The sequence below is a fragment of the Hevea brasiliensis genome, chromosome 14 (assembly GCF_030052815.1).
Source record: "Hevea brasiliensis isolate MT/VB/25A 57/8 chromosome 14, ASM3005281v1, whole genome shotgun sequence".
Lineage (NCBI taxonomy): Eukaryota > Viridiplantae > Streptophyta > Magnoliopsida > Malpighiales > Euphorbiaceae > Hevea > Hevea brasiliensis.
In genome coordinates this window covers 91,391,922-91,415,330 of record NC_079506.1, presented here as the reverse complement: position 1 = coordinate 91,415,330, position 23,409 = coordinate 91,391,922, and the positions used below count along the sequence as shown (strand labels likewise).

At 34.2% G+C, this 23,409-nt stretch overlaps 1 protein-coding gene across 2 annotated transcripts; it reads left to right on the top strand.

Annotated features, from left to right (window-relative positions):
* The first annotated feature begins 471 nt into the window (after positions 1-471).
* Positions 472-22,768, top strand: LOC110633932 (uncharacterized). Of its 2 annotated transcripts, XM_058133913.1 has the most exons (20): positions 476-981; positions 4,554-5,376; positions 5,540-5,746; positions 5,886-5,947; positions 6,466-6,928; positions 7,582-7,782; positions 9,758-10,013; positions 10,190-10,430; positions 10,553-10,722; positions 10,814-11,392; positions 11,629-11,795; positions 12,513-12,729; positions 12,851-13,051; positions 14,077-14,193; positions 14,338-14,580; positions 16,590-16,791; positions 19,598-19,812; positions 20,003-20,154; positions 21,154-21,415; positions 22,239-22,768. In XM_058133913.1, the coding sequence occupies exons 2-20, from the start codon at positions 4,556-4,558 to the stop codon at positions 22,488-22,490; spliced, it is 5,028 nt and encodes a 1,675-aa protein (XP_057989896.1). In that variant the 5' UTR covers positions 476-981; positions 4,554-4,555; the 3' UTR covers positions 22,491-22,768. The 2 variants fall into 2 exon arrangements, with proteins under 2 accessions (XP_057989897.1, XP_057989896.1); XM_058133914.1 differs by lacking the exons at positions 20,003-20,154; positions 22,239-22,768 and having other exon boundaries at positions 472-981; positions 21,154-21,210.
* The last annotated feature ends 641 nt before the right edge of the window (positions 22,769-23,409 follow it).

The following is a 23,409-nucleotide window of genomic DNA, read 5'->3' as shown; positions in this document are numbered from 1 at the left end:
ACATAAATTTAATAAATTTCAATTTAATTTAAATTTAATTTAAAGTGATCTGATTTTTATTCGTTATAATTTCAAATTAAATTTTTTTAAATGTATAAAATGAGTGATTAATTTAATTTAAATTAAATAAATTTTAATTATTGATATAAAAAATAACATATTATGATTAAAATAGTATTTTTAATTAAAAAAATTTAGCACATACTTTTTTCACGTGGTTCTTTTAATCATTATTTTTATAAAAATTGATTTTTTTTAATTATTATTGACATTTATATTTAAAAAATAAATTGCAATTATTAATAATTTTATTTACTGATATTAAAATTAATTTTAAAATTATAAAATTTTGAATTAATTTTAAACGAAATTAATTGTAAAAAAGTTTAATAGAAATTATATTATTACCTCTTAATTAAAAATATTTTATATACGGTTCAAAGTCTAAAATTTATGAAAGATAATCTTAAACCGAGCCGACCTTTATTTCTCGGATTATTTTCGGGTTTTGGATCGGATAGTCGGTTGTTTTTCTGGTTCTGCTTGTCCACCCCTAGGTTAAACGTGCAAAGAGGAAAGAGAGAACCCAACCTTCCTCTGTTCAGTTTCCGACCAGCCATGACTGCCGACCAATCTACTCTGCCCCATTGACTTCATTTGAGGTAGAAACTGAGGTAGGAAGGAGACGTGACTGTTGAGCCTCCCCACAGTCTTTTCTGGCTCTTTTAACCCCGGCGAAGCTAAAGCAAGCTTCCCTGCCACCTATTGTCACTGGATAAACCACCATTACCGTCATTTTTACAGGAATTTGAAATCGAAAAGCTGTAGAACTGGAGTTTGCGGTCTTCGATTTGTGCAGCTACTTGCTGTTTTAGCGTGTGGCGGCAAGCATGGAGGCTGCCTGAGCTTCTTGATTCGACACTGGTGAGTGGACGCCACGCGCTGGCAGCAGCTTTGACCCCGCGCGAACAGAAATTTCAGGTTTTCTCCCTATTTGGACTGTCTTAGATGTAGTTTGGTCTAATTTTTAGAGTTTGTTCCCTAAAATCTATGCAAGATTATTATTTTTTATGCTTAAATTTGATTAGTCAATTGTACATTTTGCATTATAAGGATGAAAATATATGGGAATTAGGTTATCTGAATAAACTCGACTAGTAAAATATATGTGTTGAACATGAGATATGGCCATGAAATGTTAGTTATCAGTAAGTATTTGAAATAACTTAGTAGTGAACTTAAGCATAACCTGGCATAAGTAAGGAAGGTATGCATCTTTCACGTTATCTATTTGATTATGTGAAAAGAAAACAAAAGTAAAATAAACAATTAGTGCTTAATTTGAAGATTTTTTTTGGATTCCTATCGATTAATTTATAATACTGTGGATATAGTAGCTGATGTAACTATCATTACCTTATGAAATATTTCATTTCCAGTATCTTTTTGTTAGCATTTTTTATTCATTAAATATGACATGGAAAAAAGGCATATTGAGTTGTGTTTTATATTGATGATTATGGAAATTCAATTTAAGTTATTCAAATATGTTATTGATGTTGATTGATGAAGAAATATTATAGCTTATTTTGAATTACTAGGAATATTATTGATGGATTTGTATATATGATTTTTGAGATAAATTGTTGGGTTGAAAGTTACCCAACTTGAGGAAGTTATTATATTTCTATTTGATATGCATTTAAGTTAAGAATTGAATTATGTATGAAGATTTAGAAAATGATTGTTGTTGGCCTGGGTTGGCTTGGGCATAAGAGTGAATTGCTTGTGTAGTTTAATTTTGGTTTTAGTGAATTCCTTGTGTAGTTGAATATTGAGTTTATATGTTTCTTATAGAAGGAAAATCATAGTTTTAGGGGAGGATAGATGTTGCCAAATTTTCAGTAGAATTTTATTCGCAATTTCAAGATATTAGATGAAAATTTGAATTTTAATCTTTAAATATGTATTTTAATTAGGCAAAGGTCTAAAATTAGGTTAGGCATAAGAAAAGTTTTTATTAGTTCTTTGAGAGCTATGTGGATATTTGATTCTCCCTTTCTAGGAGAATCTGGGAGAAGTGAGCGGTATGTTATAGTTAATTTGTTTTTAAGAGAGGTATGTAGGTAGCCTTTGAGTGTAGTACAAGTTGAATAGTGGTGACTAAGCACCATTGTTGTTTAGGAGTTTATGGAAAGTTAGCTACATTTTATGGCAGGTATTTGTTTTAATAAGAGTTCAAAATAAGAAGTTATGAGATGCTTGATGAAGCATAGGTTGTAGCCAAGTGTGTGTTAGAGTTTCAGTTGTTAGTTCCATCGTCCTAGTAGAGCATTTGACCTGTAATTGAGCTGGATTGTTTATTCTTTTTCTTAATTGGGAAATATTAGTATGTATGATGAATTGATATAATTTGCGACTTTTGAAAAATGTCAAGTTTTATAAATTTGTAGATTATGCAGATTTCAATTCCTAGGTTATGGATTTATGGTGGTTATTTTAGGAGATTTTAAGGTCAATCCTAGCCCTGTTAGGAGGGAGATGGGTGTGGTAAAATAGGTCTGTGCTCATGAAGAAACTAATAGAAGCAATAATAGGTAGTAACTGATCTAGCTTGATACAAGTTACTCCCATACACTCAAATAATCAAATATAATGGAAAAAGCAATCCAAGGAGCATTTGGGTTGGCAATCCGGTACGTAAATTTGTTGACAGCAAATTAAGAATTTTGTCAACCCTTCTAGTACCATAAGGAATAAGCAAAGCAAAATAATGAAAGGAAAAAAAGAATCTTAATCCTAAAATGGCACTCCTGTTTTGCAATGGAATCCCATCAAACTGCAACTCACAAGGGCTGGAATAATCTTGCATTCCCACTCTGTCCAAATTTTTTTTCCTTTCCTATTCCGTGAAGTTCAAAAACATCTATAAAATTACAAATTATGATTATCACCATCATTTTTATGTATCCCTATCGGCTATCACACAGCAACCCCTGTTTCTCAAGTACGCATCACCACAAACTTAAGTTTGCTCCTGAGTTCCTACTATTCTTTTCAAATTTGTTATTCAAATCAAATCCAACATTTCTAAAAATGAATGCATGCAATTAGTGATAACTTTGTCCTCCCTTCTTTGTCAACCCAGCTGCAAATGAACATCAACTTGAGGAAGCATATTTGGGCATTTCCAAATGAATTTCCTATGCCTATCAAATTATTAATGTAGAATCACTGAAAAAAGTTACATGAGTATAACCCAGTAGGATCCATAGACAGTACACAGTCATCTAGAAGGAGGTTGTAGATGTGGACATCATTCATCATTTCTATATCATTTTAACAAATGAAATGCGTTTATATCTTGTGTTATTTATTGGAATTAAAGTGAGACCAAATAAGAATAGAGACACATAATAATAGAAGTATAACAAGGAGATTATCTAAAGAAATGAACATGGGAGCACAACTGCAAAAGAAGTGTCTCAGATTCTGCTATATAACTTCTGACTATAAGACTAGACAAAACAAAATCCCAATGCACTCCTGACTAGAGAGTGAATGTATTGGGAATTAAGCAGGCTATAGCATTGAATTACTGTAGTGGGTTGATAAGCACTGAGTTTGCTAAAGAAGTTATGGTGGTTTCTTGTGCCACGTTGGCTGTTACCAAATTGTAACTAGTTTTCTAGAATTCAGCTGGTATAAATAGTTCGCTACAGAATTTGATCAAATGAAATACAATTCCTGAAACTTCTATTCCTCTTCTAAATCTTCTTTCTTGTTCTTATCTTTTTCTATATCTTTGTCTCTGTTTCCGTCTCTTTCTCTCTCCAAACAAATAAAAGACCACTGAGTAGTAGAAGCTTGCTGCTTGTATTTTCAGACTAGAGCAGTAAGAAGACAATCTTCTTGTGAACAGATAAGTTTTAGCATACTTTAAGAAAATATCTTGATATATTAGCAAGTTTTAAAGTTTTATAAATAAGCAACAAGCATTTTTTTTTTTTTTTTTTTGGGGGGGGGGGGGGCATAGCAATTAAAGTTTCTGATTTGAAGTTAGCTGTTTTTGGTTTTTTTTTTTTTGGTCACCATAATGCCCTTAGTAAAGAAAAAGGAAAAAGAAATGTTAAGAGGAAAAATTTTGGTCTGTATAGCAAAGAGCAATGTCACAATCAAAGGTCCAACAAATATCATCTAATTCTAAAGTCTCAGTAGCAGTAACTTCTAAGCTATATGCTGCTTGCTACGAATAAAGAGAGGCATCATTTGAAAATCTGTTGAATAAACAGGCGCATTATTATGCAATTTTACCTTCTGGATACTTGCGTTATTTTTCTGAAAATTTCACGCTTGCACACTAAATATTGAACTCTCTTATTTCTTCAAAACTATGTAATTGCCTTTTTTTTCGTGTTTTGTGGTTTTTTGAACCTTCTTGTCAACTTTTAATTGACATGCGATTGAACTCTATATTTTTGGTGATAATTTTGTATCTTTTCTTTGATATGCATATGTTTACTTGCATATTCTCTTTCTTACTTTGCTTCTAGTGATGGGTAGAAGGAAGCAAGCCCGCCCACATCGGTCTGGTGGATTAATTATAGCAAACAGTGATGCTACTGAAGTAGAATTGGATAAACAGAAAGTACCTGAGACCGAGTCAGCAAACAAGGGGGAATTTGTTGCTATTGATAGACCGTATTATGTGGAAGTTGATAGGAGTAATTGGGTTTCAAATGAGCACCTTGATATATCTGAAGTCATCTTAAATGACATGAATTTTGGAGAAGCATATTCTAGTTTCAGAATAAATGCAGACTTTTATCAGTCTAGGTATTCCTTAAGGTTTCGAGTGTGCAATGTTGATGAGTTTGTGATTGATCGTATTAAGTTTGGTCATTGGCCTGTGCTTTCCTCCAGTGATATATCTTTGGAGTTGATTGAGAAATGCATGGTTGAGGATAGGGAAATGCAATCAGTAATTTTCTCTGGCAGTTTTGATGGACCGGATGAGGGTATTACTGGTCTTGTTCACTTGACAAGTATGGAGTTTTTGACATTGAGGCCAGTTCTGGGGTTTAAATGTTCAGAGGAGATGGTATCTGTAAGAGTGAGGGTGGAGATACTTAAGAAAGCTTTTGATGCTTGTGAGTCCCTTCTAGAAAATACCAGGCAATTATGGAAGAAGAGTATAATGAGTGTGATGGCTTGGCTACGACCAGAAGTAATGATGTCAGAGGCTAGGTATGGGGTTACTAATTCTACAGAAATGGCAGCCAACAATGTTGCAGGTATGGGAGATGATACCTCCAAGTCCAGAAAAGGAGCAAGGTTTGATGTTACTGGGTTTTATGAAGCCATTAAACCATCAAAGTGAGTGCTTATGTTTTCTATAAAGTATTAATTCATTCTGGACTGGACCTAATTAAATTATGTTGATATGCATTTAAATAGATTATTTAGTCATGCATATCTGTTGTATTTTTCTTTTCCTCATCAAGCTGGATTTTAATCACATGGTTTATTTTATGTACAGATCTGCTTCCATGCTTGATGATGACTTATCTGACTTGCTCCCTGTACTGAGACCATATCAGCGTCGTGCAGCTTTCTGGATGTTACAACAAGAAAAAGGAGATTCAAAAGATTTAGGTGAAGGCAAAAGAAGTCAATTCTTTTCCCCCTTATGTATGCCCGTGAATTTTCTTGACAGTGGTTCAACAATGTTCTATAATCCATTTAGGTATGACTAGTTGACTCAGCATGGATAATAAAAATTCCGTTTCCCTCCTCACCCACCCCCACACCACCCCCCCCCCCCCCCTTCCTTTCTTCCAAATGCTATTTCTTTCTCACTTACATTTATTATAAATTATCTTCAGTGGCAATATTTCGTTGTTCCCGGAGTTCACTTCACCATATATCTTTGGTGGGATTCTTGCTGGTATGTATAGTACTATACTTTGTCCTCCGTTTGCCTAATTCTTTAAAATGAATTAGTAATTTCATTTATACACTTCTATCCAGAGTTAAAATATTAACAAAGATTAGAAATAAAAATTTTGAATAGGATGGGGCTGATCAACTTCATAGGCCAACTGAACCTGCCTGAATGAGGAGTAGGAATACTTGACTGCAGAGAATTTTACAAGCTCTCATTGTATACTTTTATAACTCTTGAAGTGGTATACTTCCCAAAAATTCTAAACCTTGATTGGAATTTTTGAGGAAATTAGGGAAATATATGCTAAAGAGTTACTTTCTTGATACATGCTTCAATTATTTAAAACTGAAGGTTTCAATTATTAACACGTTGAGAGATTGCTAACAATGATAGTAAAACTAAACAGGGATTTCTGAACATCATTAAAAGAAATTGAAAGAGAGTTATGAGAATTTGGTTTGCAGTTGCCCATAATCTCATGCTAGTATAATGACTATGGTCATTTCGGACTACTGCAGATGAGATGGGTTTGGGGAAGACTGTTGAACTGCTTGCTTGCATATTTGCTCATCGGAAGCCAGCATGTGAAGATAGCATCTTCATTGATAATGCATGGCTGGGTTCTGGAGATCAGAAAGCTAATATTCGAAGATTGAAAATAGAACGTGTTGAGTGCATATGTGGAGCTGTGAGTGAAAGTTATAGATATAGAGGACTGTGGGTACAGTGCGACATTTGTGATGCTTGGCAACATGCAGACTGTGTTGGTTATTCAGCTAAAGGGAAAAAGAAGAGATCAACAATTGAGGTGCAAAAACATAGAAAGAAAACTACAATCAGCTTTGTTGAGAGAGATGGGGATCATATTTGCCAGATGTGCTCTGAATTGATACAAGCAACTGACTCTCCCATAGCTACTGGTGCCACCCTTATTGTCTGTCCAACTCCTATATTGCCACAGTGGCATGCTGAAATTGCACGGTATTACTTCTAATTTATTGGTTTGGCACACTTGCAATTAAAGTACGGTAGTCAGTTTCAGCATATTGGCAGTTGAAAACTTGGAACTTCAAATTTCTCAAAAATTTGTTGGTGATTTTGTATTGTTGCTACAGTTTCTTTGAATTTGGTCTTCTTGTGTGGACATGGTTTCTCTTCTATGTGCTTAAATGCATTTTGGTCATGATTATAACAACCTTTCCTCACTTAAATCGGATGTTCCTGTGGATGCATGTATTTCTCTGTGTTTGCTAGACCTAACTATCATCTTTTTGGCATGTTCCTTATCCACTTCATTGGGACAAAAATGTCTTTTTCAATTACATTTTTGTTTTCTTCTGGAACTATTTGACATATGTTATGGAAAGTCAATCACTATATTATTTCTCTGTATATTTTGTATTCTGTATTCCTATTTAGGATTTCTTTCTAATTAGTAGAACACAATTATAGGAATCAATTGTATATATATACACCCATGTACAGATTAATTGAAATTAAGGAGAATCATCTCTTTCTACAACATGGATAATTTTCATTTTATGTGATGATTTTTTTAATTGGTTTACTATGTAATTTTCTTCCAATGCATCAAATTGTGGTACTGACTTGATTATCTTAATTTGTTTTCTTAGTCATACGCGTCCAGGTTCCTTAAAAACTTGTGTATATGAAGGTGTGCGAGATACATCTCTTTCAAATACAACTACAGTGGATATTAGTGAACTTGTCAATGCTGACATCGTACTGACAACGTATGATGTACTCAAAGAGGACTTATCCCATGACTGTGATAGGCATGAAGGTGATCGACGCTTCCTGAGGTTCCAGAAGAGGTTCGTACAAACCTTTTCATCGTTTTTGTTTGAAATGGCATTTATCTTTGCTAAAAATTGGGTTATCTTAGAGTTTATACTTTGTAAAAGTGATGGCTAATTGATTTTTATTTGTTTACTAGCCATTATGTCATATAAATTACACATGATAACTAGTGGTATTTAGCACACCAATATTTGTATTATTTGTAAGCATAATATAGATGTCTTCCAGTCATAATGTTACAATAATTTTTACAATTCCATGTATTTAATATATTCATTATTATTATTATTATTATTATGAAAAGTAATAAACAGTTGAATCAAATTGTTATTAAAGGAAATCTTATGATCAATTTAAAAAATCTTGTATAATTATAACTTTTCTCCGAACTTAAATGTGATTCAAGAAGAGCATTCAAAGAGATGAAAATTATAACTAGTTAATTTTTTTTCCCTCTTATTCTATATGCATATGTATCTCTCATGGTTGCAAATGTTAAAGTTAATTATATCTTATATTGATAAATCTTGATACTTATTTGATGCAGGTTAAAAGAAATCCTAAATAAAATGTATTTGTATTAATCAATAGGCATGAAAATGTAATAAATATAACATTAGTTCACTTTAATAATATGAAATATCAACAATTCCTGTCTTTGTCTATAATATTTAATAGTATTTGAACCGGAAATCTGTCTAATCCATCATGATCCAATTGCAATTGTTACAATTGATGGTACATTCTTTAATTTTTTTAATTATAGTTCTCAGCTGCAGACCATCAGTCTTTAAAACACAAAGGAGTTATATTTTTTGTGAAAAGCAAGAATTAATTCTGTTATACTTGCTTATTATTTCATATTTTGAACGGCTGTACTAAATGGAACCTTATTATTGTTGTTGTTATTATTGTTATTGCCTTTTTCCATTCTCATGTGAAGTGAAATTCATATTATTTTTATCAAGTATACATTCTAATTATTGCATATTTTGCAAAAGAAAATGTGAAAAGTACTTTTAGGAAGGAAAAAGTGAAAAATAAAAAGGCTGAGCTAAATGGAACCTCATTTATATATCTATTATTATTATTATTATTATTATTATAGTTTTTGTATATATTTTTCATGCAAGAATTTATGCTGTGCAAATTCAACAATTGTCATCTAGTAAATTCCAATTTCCATTTCCTCTTGACTGCTAATGAAATAGTCTGCCAATTGCATCACATTAAAAATGTACTAAAGCACATGTAGAAGATACTTCTAATATTTGTTTATAAATGTATATTTGACTTGTATAGTTGTATTACTAAGTTGTAATTTTCAAACCAGTAAATGATTGAAGTGGCTGATTTTTCTTAATGAGTTAAGCTATAACATCAATGAACAATTATGAAGTAATTTTTTTCTATAAAAGTTCTTAATTTATGAAATATGATCTGGCACATCTAGCCTTATTTGTAGTCTTTGCAGTTCAAGGCTCATAATAGAGCCCAAATTTAGACAATTCTGATGTTGGCACCGAGAATTAGGAGTAGGGCCATAATTGAGCTCCCAATCAGTGGAGCCTATCTTTTGGCTAACCAAAAGTTTCTACTTTCAACATGACCAATTGGAATTAAGTATAGTAATGAACCTATAACCTATTAAAGTATTAATAACAAAACAATAATACTAAAGTCACTATTTTTTAATAGCCAATCAAAATTTAAAGTATAGAAAAGTAATACAATAAATTTTAATGTCCTTTTTGTTCATTCAATGGTTTCGCTCTCTCGATTCATCTCTCTATAGATTGTTGCCTTGTTGATCCTTGACATTGATTCTTATCTTTGATATCTGCTGATGTTAGCTTCGTTCAGTGAAGTTTTAAACAGGCTTGGACTTTCATTAATAATTCATTTCAGATTTGTAATCTAGCTAAAGTTATAGTTGTAAAATTTATTGAATTGAGTACGGAAAGATGTTAATTGGCCATATTATTGTAGGTATCCTGTTATTCCAACTCTTCTCACCAGAATATTTTGGTGGAGGGTTTGCTTGGATGAGGCTCAAATGGTGGAGAGTAATGCTACTGCTGCAACGGAAATGGCTCTTCGATTGTCTGCTAAGCACCATTGGTGTATTACAGGGACACCTATACAAAGGAAACTTGATGACTTATATGGCCTTCTAAGATTCCTTAAAGCTACCCCTTTCAATGTTTCTCGGTGGTGGGTTGATGTTATAAGAGATCCATATGAGGTAATTCTCAGAAAAACTAGCTTTTGCTTGGAGGATTGATGAATATGATTGTATATATTAAACTGGGAATTGCCCTTCTATTCCTTATTCTTTTATGTTTTATACTCCTTTGAGGTAAAGATATTTCATGTTTGTATGTTGTGCAAATTTCTTAATGTAGATTCTGACCTTTACAGAGGAGAGATGCAGGAGCAATGGAATTTACACATAAATTCTTCAAACAAATCATGTGGCGTTCTTCAAAAGTACATGTTGCAGATGAGTTGCAACTCCCACCTCAGGAAGAGTGTGTCTCCTGGCTCACATTTTCAGCAATTGAAGAGCACTTTTACCAGAGACAGCATGAAACTTGTGTGAATTATGCCCGTGAAGTCATTGAAAGTCTGAAAGACGATATTCTCAAAAGAAGAGTCTCAGGTTGTTGATGACTGTCCTGCATCTTCATCTAAGAGTCACTTCATTTGAAAATGTACTATAATGTATAACAAGAGAAAGCCAGTATTTAAGTCCACTAATATCTTAATGCTTGCTTCAACCAGGTTGTTCACCTTCTGATGCTTTGGCTGATCCTTTCATCACCCATGCAGAGGCTGCAAAGCTATTTAACTCGCTCTTGAAGCTTCGTCAAGCTTGCTGCCACCCTCAAGTAGGAAGTTCAGGGCTGCGTTCTGTGCAACAATCCCCCATGACTATGGAGGAAATACTAATGGTAGGTTAAAAATTGGAAGCTCTCTTATTAAAATTTCCTCCAAAAAAATTTAGCCATTGGTTCTTTTTGTTATATGGACTTTCTTTTATAGGTTCTTGTTGGGAAGACAAAGATAGAAGGGGAGGAAGCTCTCAGGAAGTTAGTTGTTGCATTAAATGCACTTGCAGGCATAGCTATAATTGAGCAAAATTTTTCTCAAGCTATATCGTTATACAGAGAAGCATTGGCTCTAGCTGAAGAGCACTCTGAAGATTTTCGCCTAGACCCTTTGCTGAATATTCATATTCATCATAACCTTGCTGAGATACTTCCAATGGTCACCAACTGCCCATCCCTTCTCTCCTCAAATGGAGAACAACTGCATGAAAAATTTGAAAAGGCCTCTAAGATACACAGTATTGAAAATTGTGATATAAATGCTGTGAAGAGGCGAAAGGTTAGTGGAGAGCATGATTCATATTGCACTGTTGATGCTGGAAATACAATAGTTCTATCAAAAAATAGCTTAAATGGAGAACAAGGAGTCGATGGTAAGTCCGATGTATCATCTATGTCCTTCAGTGAGGGATTGTTGAGGACCACATGTGAGGAATTAAAACAGAAATACCTATCTATGTTTACTGCAAAGCTCTCTATGGCTCAACAAGACTTCAGAAAGTCATACAAGCAGGTATGTTTTCTCCATGCTGGTGCATAAAGAATGCTAGATACCTCACATGTACAGCTGTAATGCTGTATACACCTTCATCAACATGTTCTACTATTGAATTTTTCTTATACATATATATATGGCTAGCTCATGCAACCCAAGGATACATTACAAAGTAACTTCGAGAATTATGTTTTCCCCCCTATGTTATTTGTTTTCAACAAGCTGAGCTTAAGCAAAATTATGTTCTTTTGAAGGTTTGTAATGCATTTAGTGACAGAGAAAATCAAGATACAGTTTGGTGGTTGGATGCTCTTCATCATGCTGAGCTGAACAATGACTTCTCAAGAGACCTGATAAGAAAAATTGAAGAGGCTGTCTCAGGAACTCTCAACAATTCGAGGTCATCAAGAATTGCATCCTGGTTGGTGACTGGCTTAGATTTTTCAGTTTTTTTCTTTTTAAATTATTACAACGTTTCTAGTGTGATGCATCTGTGTCTTTTTTGTACCGTCAATATCTCTGGCAGTTTTTTAATTTGAGATAGGTTTATACCTTTCTCATACTTCCAATCTCTAGAACATGGGTTACATCTTATTGAGGGAAACTTATGCCCTTTTCTCTTATTTTGTAACACTTTAATGGTACAAGTTGCGAGTTTGAGATGGTCAATGGCATTTTGCAGTTGTTGCTGGCTTAGTTCTTGGTTCACTTAAAATTATAGCTGCATCAGAAAATGGACATGATGATAGGAGAAATCAATCACCACCTTAGCATAATATGTTGACGTGATCGAGGGGTTATTCTCGCTAGTTTTTACTGTGGAATGTTGGGCCATTTGGGTCACCTTTTTGGTCTGTTCAATGAGAGTTCAGCATGTCTAAATACTTCGTATACATTTGATGGTTAAAATGGGAAGTGGTAGAAAGGACACCAAAATACTTTGGAATACTGCTTTTGTTAGTGTCATGGGGTATCTGAAATTCTGAATGGAAAGAAATGCCCTCATATTTAAATTAGGTTTTGTAATTAGTTTTGCTGTGTGACAAGACGGTCTTTTTGCCCTTTTTTTTTTTGGTCTTTATGCTTTTCCAAGTTCTTTTCTAAAAGTAGTAGTTAATTTTTGTTAATTCTAGTCCAGTTTCCGAAGCATGACTGCTTTAAAGTACCATATTCAGACTCGTTTGGACCAATTGGAAGCCTCTAGAAAAACATTACTCGATCGACTTCTGGAAATTGACCAGACAATGGAGAAACCAAAAAAAGAGGATATTGAACGTGTGAGATACTGTCGAAGTTGCCAGGCTATTGGTGATGGTCCCACATGTATTCATTGTGAACTAGAAGAACTATTTAAGGTTTGCTATTTAATTGGCTACTTATTTTCATGTTTGGTAGTGTAGTTTATTAAAACTAAATATAAAAAAAAAAAAAAAAATAATAGACGAAGACCTTGACAATTTTCGTTTCTTTTTTTAGGATTATGAGGCGAGGCTGTTTCGGCTCAACAAATTGCGTGGAGAGATCATTACTTCTGCTGAAGAGGCAGTAGATCTGCAGAAGAAGAACTCTGCACTAAACCGTTTCTATTGGAATTTATCAGGGGCAAATAAAAATCCAACTTCATCCGGTGATGTCAATGAAACATCAAAGAGGAGAGATGCTGGAGAAAGAGTAGTGGTAATTACTTTTTCTCAGGAGCCCAACTATATGAAATTTCCTCTATCAGCGGTAAATTTTTTTTTTGGTTGACACTCCCTCGGGCATCCAACAAATGAGCTTAAGTCAACGGATAGGAAGGTCCAACTTAAGTATAATTACATACCAAACTAGTTACACTAGAGGTGTGTTTATCTTCTGAAATCCTTCACAGCCATGTTTGCTTGCACTAGGTTGTAATTTGGCATGCCATTGTAGGGATCATGGAATGAAATATAACGTAACGGCCGTTATTTACAGGAATTTTCAACTACCATTACCGATATTGCCGTTATTTAACGGCAAAAAAAAATTGGGAGTGTAATGGCCGTTAAGTAACGGCCATTACGTAACGGGTAACGGCTGTTACAGGCAGGGGGCTTTTTTTTTTTTTTTTTTTTACTTCATGAACTTTATAAAATTTTCAAAAAAATTTGTGCAGCGCTAGGTCTTTGCCGTTACGTTACGGCCGTTACGGGCCCGTTTCTGTTACCCACGACCGCGATCACGATTTAAAACCATGGTAGGGATACATTCAGGACAAGCTGGAGGATTATTATTTTTTTTTTTCCCAAGATCAATCAAAATTCTTTGTCCAACATTGAGATTATAAAAGATATGATTGTGTAAAATATCTACAATTGTTATTGTTAAAACTAGTAATTCTCAAACTTAGGGCATAGGCTCATGGATACAACAAATCTTTGTTTAGATAGTCCATCTTTGTTATCATTCAGAACAAAAGCTTAATTTATCAGAGAATGATGTTCGCTAATTCTGCAACAATAATGTGTCACCTTTGTCATGAGGTGGATTTTTTTTTTTTTTTTTCCTATGATACACAGATATATAATACCACCAAGGTGCAAGACACTGGCAATCTTACTCTTTGGTGCAGAATACATTGGGAATTTATTGTTTTCGCTTTCATTATTTTCATATAATTTGTTGATTACACAATCTGGCATTTATATATAATTCTTCTATTAATGGTGTGGAGTTTGTAGGTTTCAAAATCACCCTCTGAATTGGAAGTTGTTCTTGGAGTTATTAAGAGCTATTGCAAAGTTCAGTTGGGGAAGGAAGGAATTACGGCAGCCAGCAAGCAGCTACACAATCTGGAGGTATGGGCTGATTATTTTTTTTTTTTCCGCTGCGAGAAATTGCTAAAATGGAACTGCGTCACTATGATTAATACTGTTGCTTGAAGCATCACATAAAAATCTGTTTTTCTTTCTTTCAATTCTTTGTTCTTTTGCTTTTTCTAGGGCATGAGGAAGGAATACAGCCATGCCAGATCCCTGGCAGTTTCTCAAGCTCAACTTTTGCGTGCTCATGATGAAATTAGGATGGCAACATCACGTTTACACCTAAGAGAAAATGAGAATGATGACTCCATTGATGCTTTAGGTCCAAATGAATTGGAGTCTGCTAGTGTGCTGCACTCCAATGAAAAATTCATTTCCTTGTCCATGTTGTCACGTATAAAAGGGAGGCTTCGCTATTTGAAGGTATCAACTCATCCTCATAAAATTCTTTCATACTTATAGTAATAATCTTGGTAGAACATTCCAATTTTTGTGCAGTAGCACTGCTGTCCTTTCTTGCCACTGCATGAGTTCTTTAATGCACCAATGAAATAGTATTAATAAGTTGTACTATTATGAGTTGTTTGGTAAAACTTTGTATCTTCTCCAATATAGGCACACGTGTCACCTGTATCTTTTGCAATATATAAAGCATATCTAGAAGTTGTGAAGCTTATGTCCATTTTTTTTTTCTCTTATGTGTGTCAACTTTTGTACATTTGTAACTTAAGCACACAACCGGTTGGTGTCTTCTTTCATAATCATAATTCTTGCAATAGAAGCACTGTTAGGCACGTGAGGGTTACATAGAAAAGCTATGATTAGGCCTGCTTTGTTGATCACGAATTTGGTTAATTTATATTTTTAACTCTTTCTTTGCTTTTCTCTGTGAGTTTTAGCTACCACAGCTGAAATGAGTGCATCTATAAAGGGTGGGTGGGAGCCATTGAGAATATGGTATGGTATGGTCTAGACATGCCATTGCCCATTGCAGATTGATGGATGCATTGGTGAAAACAAGAAGTCATTTCACTTAGTATGAGAAGGATATGTAGGCCAAAAAGGATACGGACTAAAATGGTAGAAGATGAAGTAATATTATTGTAACAGCTAATGCTAAGTTTGATCCTGAATGCAGTTGAATCGAGGGAAACAATCCATGCCCTAATTAGTTTATGACCAAAGCTTAGCTGGGTTAAATCAAGTAGCCACTACAAAGAAAAATTGGTAAGAGAGAGATGTGTTGGTTAGTATATTATTCTTTGCAATTTTTTTTTTTTTTTTTGGTTAGCATCAAGTAAAATTATTTATAAATTATGGAGAAAAGAATTTGAAGAGTATATTTCCTATCAACAGAGTAAGGACAAAAAATTTGGAAAGCTGATGAATTGTAGAAAGCTTAAATGCTGCTCAATCAAGAGCTTTTTTTTTTTTTGTCAGTTATCCATGAGGTGAATGCTAATGACTTTGTGAAAAAGGAGTCCTAACAAGGTTTATCTACTGAATGGTCTATTATGTGTTGTAAGCTTACTGAGTCACATTTTCAGTTGTTTTTACACAGGCAGTGACTATACTTTGGATGGTGGAGTAATGAAATATTTCACAAGCAAACAGTAACAGAATATAGAGAATCAATTGAAATAGAACTGTGAATTGTATTACTTTTGAAGAGAATGGCAATAAACAATTACAAACAATTTGCACAGCTCAGCTAGAATAAGAAAATTAATTCCAAACGGTAATCAGGCAGCCAAACAAGGATGGCGAGCCTCCTGGAAAGAAATCCTGTGCAGATAGCTCTGCCTTCAAGACAGCAATTTACTCCTCACTTGCCTTCATCATTCTCGTAGCCTTTATTTATACTTTTTCTTTGCCTCCAAGCCTAGTGGGACCTACATCAATAACAACCAGCTCATCAAGTAACCATCTCCCCTTTTTTACTCCTTCTAGAATATACCTCAAATGGCCTTGGCCCATGCTCAATCACCTGCTACCTATCATTGGATCACTTGTTTGGTCTTTTGAGGGAAAATTGGGTTTATCCAGAGTATTTGAAGACTTTGTAGGTGTAAATTGAAGAGGGTTCTGTAGTGGAAAACTTGCTAAAGTTATCTGCAACTGCAAATTCCTCTCCCTCCCTTCTTTTAATTTTTTGTGTGATATTATGGAGTATTTTGTCCAGAGTTCTCTTTTTATTGTTATGAGGTGTGGTTTTCTAGGCTTCATTTGGGAATTATGCTTCCTGGGCTTTCTGTAAAAGTATAATGTTGTTCTCTTTTTAGTTCTTTTTATTTTTTATTTTTTTTTAAAGTGTTGTTCAGCTTATATTATCGTTTGTTTATGCTAGTTCTTTTGTGTTTGATATCTTATGTATTTTAAATTAAATAAAATATTTCCTTTGTTGCCATTTTCTTACTATCTGATATTTTCAGGGTTTGGTATTATCTAAGCAGAGGTCGTCTTCAGAAAGCTCAAATAATTCCTCATTAGCTCAAGAAATTACTACAGTATCAATGTCTACAGAGAAGATAAGCAAAGACCTACCAAAAGATGAGGAAGCATGCCCAATCTGTCAAGAAAAGCTAAACAATCAAAAGATGGTTTTTCAATGTGGGCATGTTACTTGTTGTAAATGTAAGTTCTAAATTAGCTGTTTCATCATGATTCTTGAAGTGCCATAGAAGGCAGGCATTGGAGAATGAAAGAAAGTTGGTTTCCATTAGATGCAATAATATGAGAAGTCATGGAGCAACTATTTTGCACATGCAGAAAACACAAACAGAGCACAAACCACAAACACATGAGCATGAGATTGTGATAAATATGTCATATTTTGATGGTTATTTGTAAGCTTAGGGTAATTTAATGATCTCAGGGAACAAGTAGAAAAATCATACTTGATTTGAAGTTGCTAGGGCTATTCTTGATATCTTCTAAGTTTAGCACCTCATTTTCTGTGTGGGCTCCACTGAATCAAACAAGTCTTTTAACCAAGGGTTTGCTGTTCCAACAGATGCCCTACACATTGATTACGAGTACAAATCAGACCCTAATACTATTTAGAGTTTCCCACCCATAGGCCTAACTATACAGCGAATATGCAGTGCATACACCTAACCATGGTAGGATCCAACCACTTAAATATGTCAGTGCTTCATTCTCAAAATCCTAAACTATAATCTAAATGCCCTTGTATACCATAGTAAAACAAAATCCTTTACTCAACTAATGTAAGATTTGCCCACTGCTTGCCTCTCCCTTCTCTTACTGTTTCACTAGTTGGCCCAGCGAAACAAACTAAAATTGATAGTCTACCCATGGAGTGTGGGTGCACATGTAAAACATGGTTTTAAGTAACGGCCGTTACATTACGTAATGACTGTTATTTAAAGGTTTTTTGGCTTATCGTTACCGTTATCACTGTTATTTAACGGACTTTTAAATTTCTAGCTATAAAGGCTATTACGGCCGTTATTTAAATGTAACAGCCATTATCGACCATTATGTAATGGCCGTTACTTTTCCATCTAAGAATTCTTGGCTCTTTTTTTCACCTCGTTCATGTGAAATACAATAGGGGAACCTTTTCTTGGGCAAAAAACTAGGCCGGCTCATTCATTTTAACACCTTTGCATTCTCTCTGGGCAATTAAGCCATTTTTTCTCAATTTTCTCCACAACCTACTCAAGTGAAATCATTCATTTCTCTATAAATTTTTTAACTCAAAAGCATGGATCATCAAATAAATAAGGCAGTTTTAAAGTAAAGGAGATTGAAGGGTGTGTCATTGTTTTTTTTTTTTCTAATTTTTAGCTATTTTTGAATATTTTTAGGTAAATACATAAATAATTAGAAAATAATATCAAGAAAATTTTAAGCTTGAATAATATTTGCCAAGTATAAATTTAGGATTTGGCAAGATAATATTTAAGAAAAATAAATAATCGTTAAATTAACTCTTGAAATTGATTTTCTAAATTAAATAGTAAGTTTACAACCTAATTTCATATCAAGTTAAATAACCTAATTACATTGTAAGTAAGTTTACAAACTATGCTAATGATCAAAGCTCCTAGTCCCATCCCAGTCCTAGGATCAAAGTCAAGATAATTAAAAATCTCCTGAACACTCATTTTGGTGGTAATAAGGTTAGTTATTTATTTTTTTTAGTTATTTTGGTTTTAAATTGATTAATACTAATGATGTATAAGAATGGTGGATTTCATGCCTTTATTTGATATATTTGTGCTTGTTATTTAATTGTATATCTTAGTTTTAATTATATTTTTGAATATTTATTCATTTCATGAACTTAGAAATTTTTTTAAAAAAATTTGCATAGCAACGATCGTTACCGTTACGTTATGGCCGTTACAGGCCTATTTCCGTTATTCACGATCGTGACCACGAACATGGCCGTGACTGCAATTTAAAACCATGATGTAAAATGGGTTTTGATACTGTAATAGGCCTATCCTACCTTATATAAATCTATAATTTTGTCTTAGGACCTCATAATGACTCTAGGTCTTTATGAAAGGAAACTTTAAAGGAAGAAAATTAATTTTGGTGTCTTTGAGGAGATGGGACTACGACTACCTGTAGCCAAAGCTTTGAATAAATTTGTTTTCTTGAAAATAAGCACTCAGGCATTATATTTGGTGTAGTTTTAGTCCCTAACTGATTAGGAATCCAAAAGCTCAAGGGAGAGAAAAAGGCGTGGAGGGCGAGGGAGGGGTAAAAGACATATAGCAAAAAATGTCCATGATAGACTTTTAAATTAACTTGGGGGAAAAGAAAAGGTCAACATACTAAAACCATGGGATTCTAACAGGTCATTAAGAAGACAATATAAGTGCTTTCTCTAAGAAGAATTAAATAATCAAAATATGAATACTCCAGCCACCGTTATATGCATTTTGTCTTTCTTGAAGTCCTTAGCAAGTCACTTCTCTAGTTTCTATTATTGCTGTATGCAGTGAACTCCATCTGTGGATTAGCTTCCAAATCATTTATTCATGATTTCTTCGTTCTTTTCCATATAATTTTGTGATGTGAAATTTATTGAAAGTGCTGGAGAAAAAGTTTTTCCTGGAGAAAAATTTTACTTCCATGAAGCATACATATGTAGTCCACAAGACCTTAGAAATTTCTTTAACTTGATCAACAATCTGAACCATCAGGTTTCTTTTTAGATTCACTAGGATGTTTTGATTATGTGAATGCCACTAGGTGCAAACTGTTAATTTTAGGTCTTTATTTGTAAAATTCCTTGAATGGGTAAGATTTATCAACCATTTGAACCAGCAAGCCACCCAGCATTTCTCTCGCTTTCGCACTCACATGTCTGTGAGGTTAACCTTCTCAATACCCTGTTTAAGGGGTCTTGCATTTCATGTTAACTCTTATCTAATTTCCATTTCATGCATGTTTCTTGCAGGTTTATTTGCCATGACTGAGCAAAGGCAGCACGATAATAAGTTCCAACGTAAATGGGTCATGTGCCCAACATGTCGGCAGCATACAGATTTTGGGAATATTGCTTATGCAGATGACAGACAAGACAAGTCTTGTAATTCAGCTATGTTAAATACAGTTCAAGATTGTGAAAAATGTGAAGCATCTTTAACCGTTCAAGGTTCATATGGATCAAAGGTGTCCTTCCTAATTCAATGCATTAGGAGTAACTGTGTACTTATATTTTTATGTATGCATGAACTTTCTAAGTTAAGGTTCATATTTATGCATGATTTTTATGCATGCATGTTCCTTCTTTTACCATAGATAACTTAATTCTTTTTTATTTCCTTCTCCTTCTTGTGCATGCTTTTCTTGTAAAATGAAGATCGAAGCAGTCACAAGAAGAATCTTGTGGATCAAATCTTCAGATCCTGATGCCAAAGTTCTGGTTTTCTCAAGTTGGAATGATGTACTTGACGTGTTAGAACATGCTTTCAATGCTAATGGTATCACCTATATCCGGATGAAAGGAGGAAGGTATTAAGATCTATTAAAATTATTAACTTCTTTATAAAATTCACTTGGATCTTGTGGAGTTCCTTGGATCAAAACTGTTACAGATATAAAATTATTCTTGTGGTCACCTAGGAGCCTTAGTTTGAGTGGTTTTTTAACATAGTATCAAAGCCTCTTAGACAAAAAGGTATAGAGTTTGAATCCCGATGGCCATTTATTAATTAATATTGCAGCATAAGGTAAAGTAGTCATGTGCTTGTTCATACTTCAAGCCTAGTGAGCATTTGTGCAAAGGTGTGTTAGGTATAAAACTATTCTTGTGGCCCTCACCTACAAGCTTGGGCTTTTAGGTTGAGTGGTTTCTTGACAAAAGCAATAAGGTCTTGCTGCCAAGGAGAACTTATTTTGCACTAAATGTTGCCAAATTTTGTTAGTTGAAAAGAAATTATGTTGAAACAATTTCATTTCAAATGAAATGGAAGTAATTACGGACCCAAATTCAAAGAATGACAAAAAAAAAATGGTGTTTTCTTTTGTCACAAGCACTCCACTACAACTAATGTGAGTGGAGAAATGCCCTGGAACTAGGCTAGACTGAGGTGTCAGTTCTTAGGTGGTTTGGGCAGAGATCATAGGTTCAAACCTCAGTACTCTACTGTCATACAGCAAAGGAGAGAGAAGAAAGAATTAGAAGTATAAGTGCATTACCTAACGTACCCAACTGTTGTAATTTAACTTGGGGAAGAGAGTAAAATTTTACCATTTATTCTAATCATAAGAACACCATGTTTTATTGCACCTCATAGACAAATTTGATGAAATGCAAAGCAGTTTAAAAGTTTAGCTTCTATCGAATAATAATAACAATAATATGGCACATATGCATATGTTTACTTATTTCTATTCTACCACCAGAATAATTAGGGGGAAAAAATTTTGGATATGAATTTTGATGACATCATGTATGAGTTTCAACTTATGTTTTTCCATGTTCTTTTGGTTATGGCTTTGTGAATGCAGGAAGGCGCATATTGCCATCAGTGAATTTAGAGGGCAGGAAAGCAGTGCAAAAAGAACTCACAAAATACATGGCCAAAAAGAACAAAAAGGTGTTCAAGTGTTGCTGCTTCTAATCCAACATGGAGCCAATGGTCTTAATCTTTTAGAAGCACAGCATGTTGTTCTTGTAGAGCCTCTACTTAATCCTGCAGCAGAAGCACAAGCAATCAGCCGGGTACACCGAATTGGGCAGGAAAATAAGACCCTGGTCCACCGATTTATAGTAAGTGCATTTTTCCTTCATGGTTAAATTACATAGACACATGACACTTTTGAACATTGGATATAGGTGCGCACTAGAGAGAATTGTTTGCCTATTGGATTTTTTTCAATTATTGTTAACAGTGAATTTAAATTATCAGTTGTAATGTTAGTGACAAACAGACAGGCTTTTCTCAGATAGTTTAATGTAGGGACCTTGTCTTTAACTGGATATAAAGTGCTGTTTCAGTTCTCTCTCATTTGAATGGATAAATGGGGAAATAATAGGCCTCTTACATTCGAAAGTGGATTCTTCTGTTCCATCTCTTAGATCATCTAGATTATAACTTACAGATTTTGAGTCTGACACTACTATCTGCTTAAAAAATTATCTATATTTGTTAACATTCAGAAAACTTGATTTAATTTATCAATCACAATAATAGCCCAAGGGAAAGAGTCTACTAGAATGTTTATGTAGGCTTAAAACCAGATGTAAAAATACAAAACTCTAGTAAATACCAATATAATATCAAAACTCTACTGTTCTAAAATAATATCCAAATATGGCCCCTAAAATGGAAATTATAATATTTCAAATCTTCTTTTGTATGTCAAAGGCTGATATGCAATAGTAGGCTAGAACTTGGTCCATTTAAATAATTTTTAACTTTGAAAGAACTTTTCTTATCTAGCCTTTTTTACACTCTTAGATTTCTGAATAGGATCCTGTGATTTCTATGAACTTTTCTGTTTAATTGACTTCAATCTCTCTCTCTCTCTCTCTCTCTCTCTCTCACTACTTGTTCTCTCATTTATTTTTCTCTTTTCTTCGATGATGTTAGGTTAAAAGCACTGTGGAAGAGAGCATATATAAATTGAACAGGAGTAAAAACACCAGTTCCTTCATAAGTGGTAACACAAAGAATCAGGATCAGCCACTCTTGACGCTTGAAGATGTAGAGTCCCTATTTGCGACAGTGGCCTCCACAGTTCCAAAAGGTGAGGAAGAAACCACTGAAAGTCTAAGACATTTGCCTCCTGCCGTGGCTGCTGCTTTGGCAGCTGAGAGGAGACTGAAGGAGAATACAACATGACATTTTTTTGTGTTGATCATTCAATTCAATAAGGACAACACCAGAATCGAACTGCAATAAAGCAATCTTCTCGCATTCACACATCCTGCACTTTCCCCTCATTCATCCCACTATATTTGTAGGTTATTTAACTGAAGTTCTGTATAGTCTTCCAGTTGTTAGAAATTAGTTTGTTGCTGTATATAGCAAAATGCCCATTTTCATTTCCAATTTAGAAGATGGTAACAGTTACAGACATTCAAATTCAAGCTCATTGTAGATAAATAATTTATTATTCACTACTCGTTTTCTTTATAATCTTAATTATGGTACATTAATCTAAATAGGGAGAGCTCTTATATTCTGTATTCATGGAGCTACTGTCCAAGATTCTTCAGTGAATGATCTATACACAAAGTAGATCTACAAAATTAATCTAGAGGAACTGCTAGAGAAATACTAGGCTACTACAGATGGTTGGATTCCAATTACTCTATGGATTCTAAAATGATAATTCTTCAGAAATGTGGTTGCCTGTCATTCTTTCCTTGTATGTTCAGCACTGTGGCGCAAAAGTGATGTCCCACGTGAGACTCACATGATAGGACCAATCTCATTGTGTCTGGACACTGGACGGGTACATGAGCCGATCCTTGGCAAAAATTGTTCTTCCATTGAAGGACTGAGAAGCTCCAACAGGCAACAAGTGGAAGTTATTTATTGAATATCATTATCATTCACTTCCACAGGACCGCACCATTAGCCGAGTATGCGAGTACTGCTAAATTTGCTTTCTTCTCAATTCTCTTGTTCTAGATGAACAACTGCGGAGTTATTACATAACTTCTTTTGGACAAATTGCATGGAAAGAAAACGCAGAGAAGAACAAAGGCGCTTGAAATGGACGTGGCCATCAATCTTTGAAGCGCGTGCCCCTCTC

What these genes read in the sequence shown, in the direction of transcription:
- LOC110633932 (XM_058133913.1), top strand. Translation starts at nt 4,556, where the DNA reads ATGGGTAGAAGGAAGCAAGCCCGCCCACATCGGTCTGGTGGATTAATT. An exon ending in ATGTTCTATAATCCATTTAG is followed by an intron (nt 5,747 to 5,885) that starts GTATGACTAGTT and finishes AATTATCTTCAG; the next exon opens with TGGCAATATTTCGTTGTTCC. An exon ending in AAGGTTCATATGGATCAAAG is followed by an intron (nt 19,813 to 20,002) that starts GTGTCCTTCCTA and finishes TGTAAAATGAAG; the next exon opens with ATCGAAGCAGTCACAAGAAG.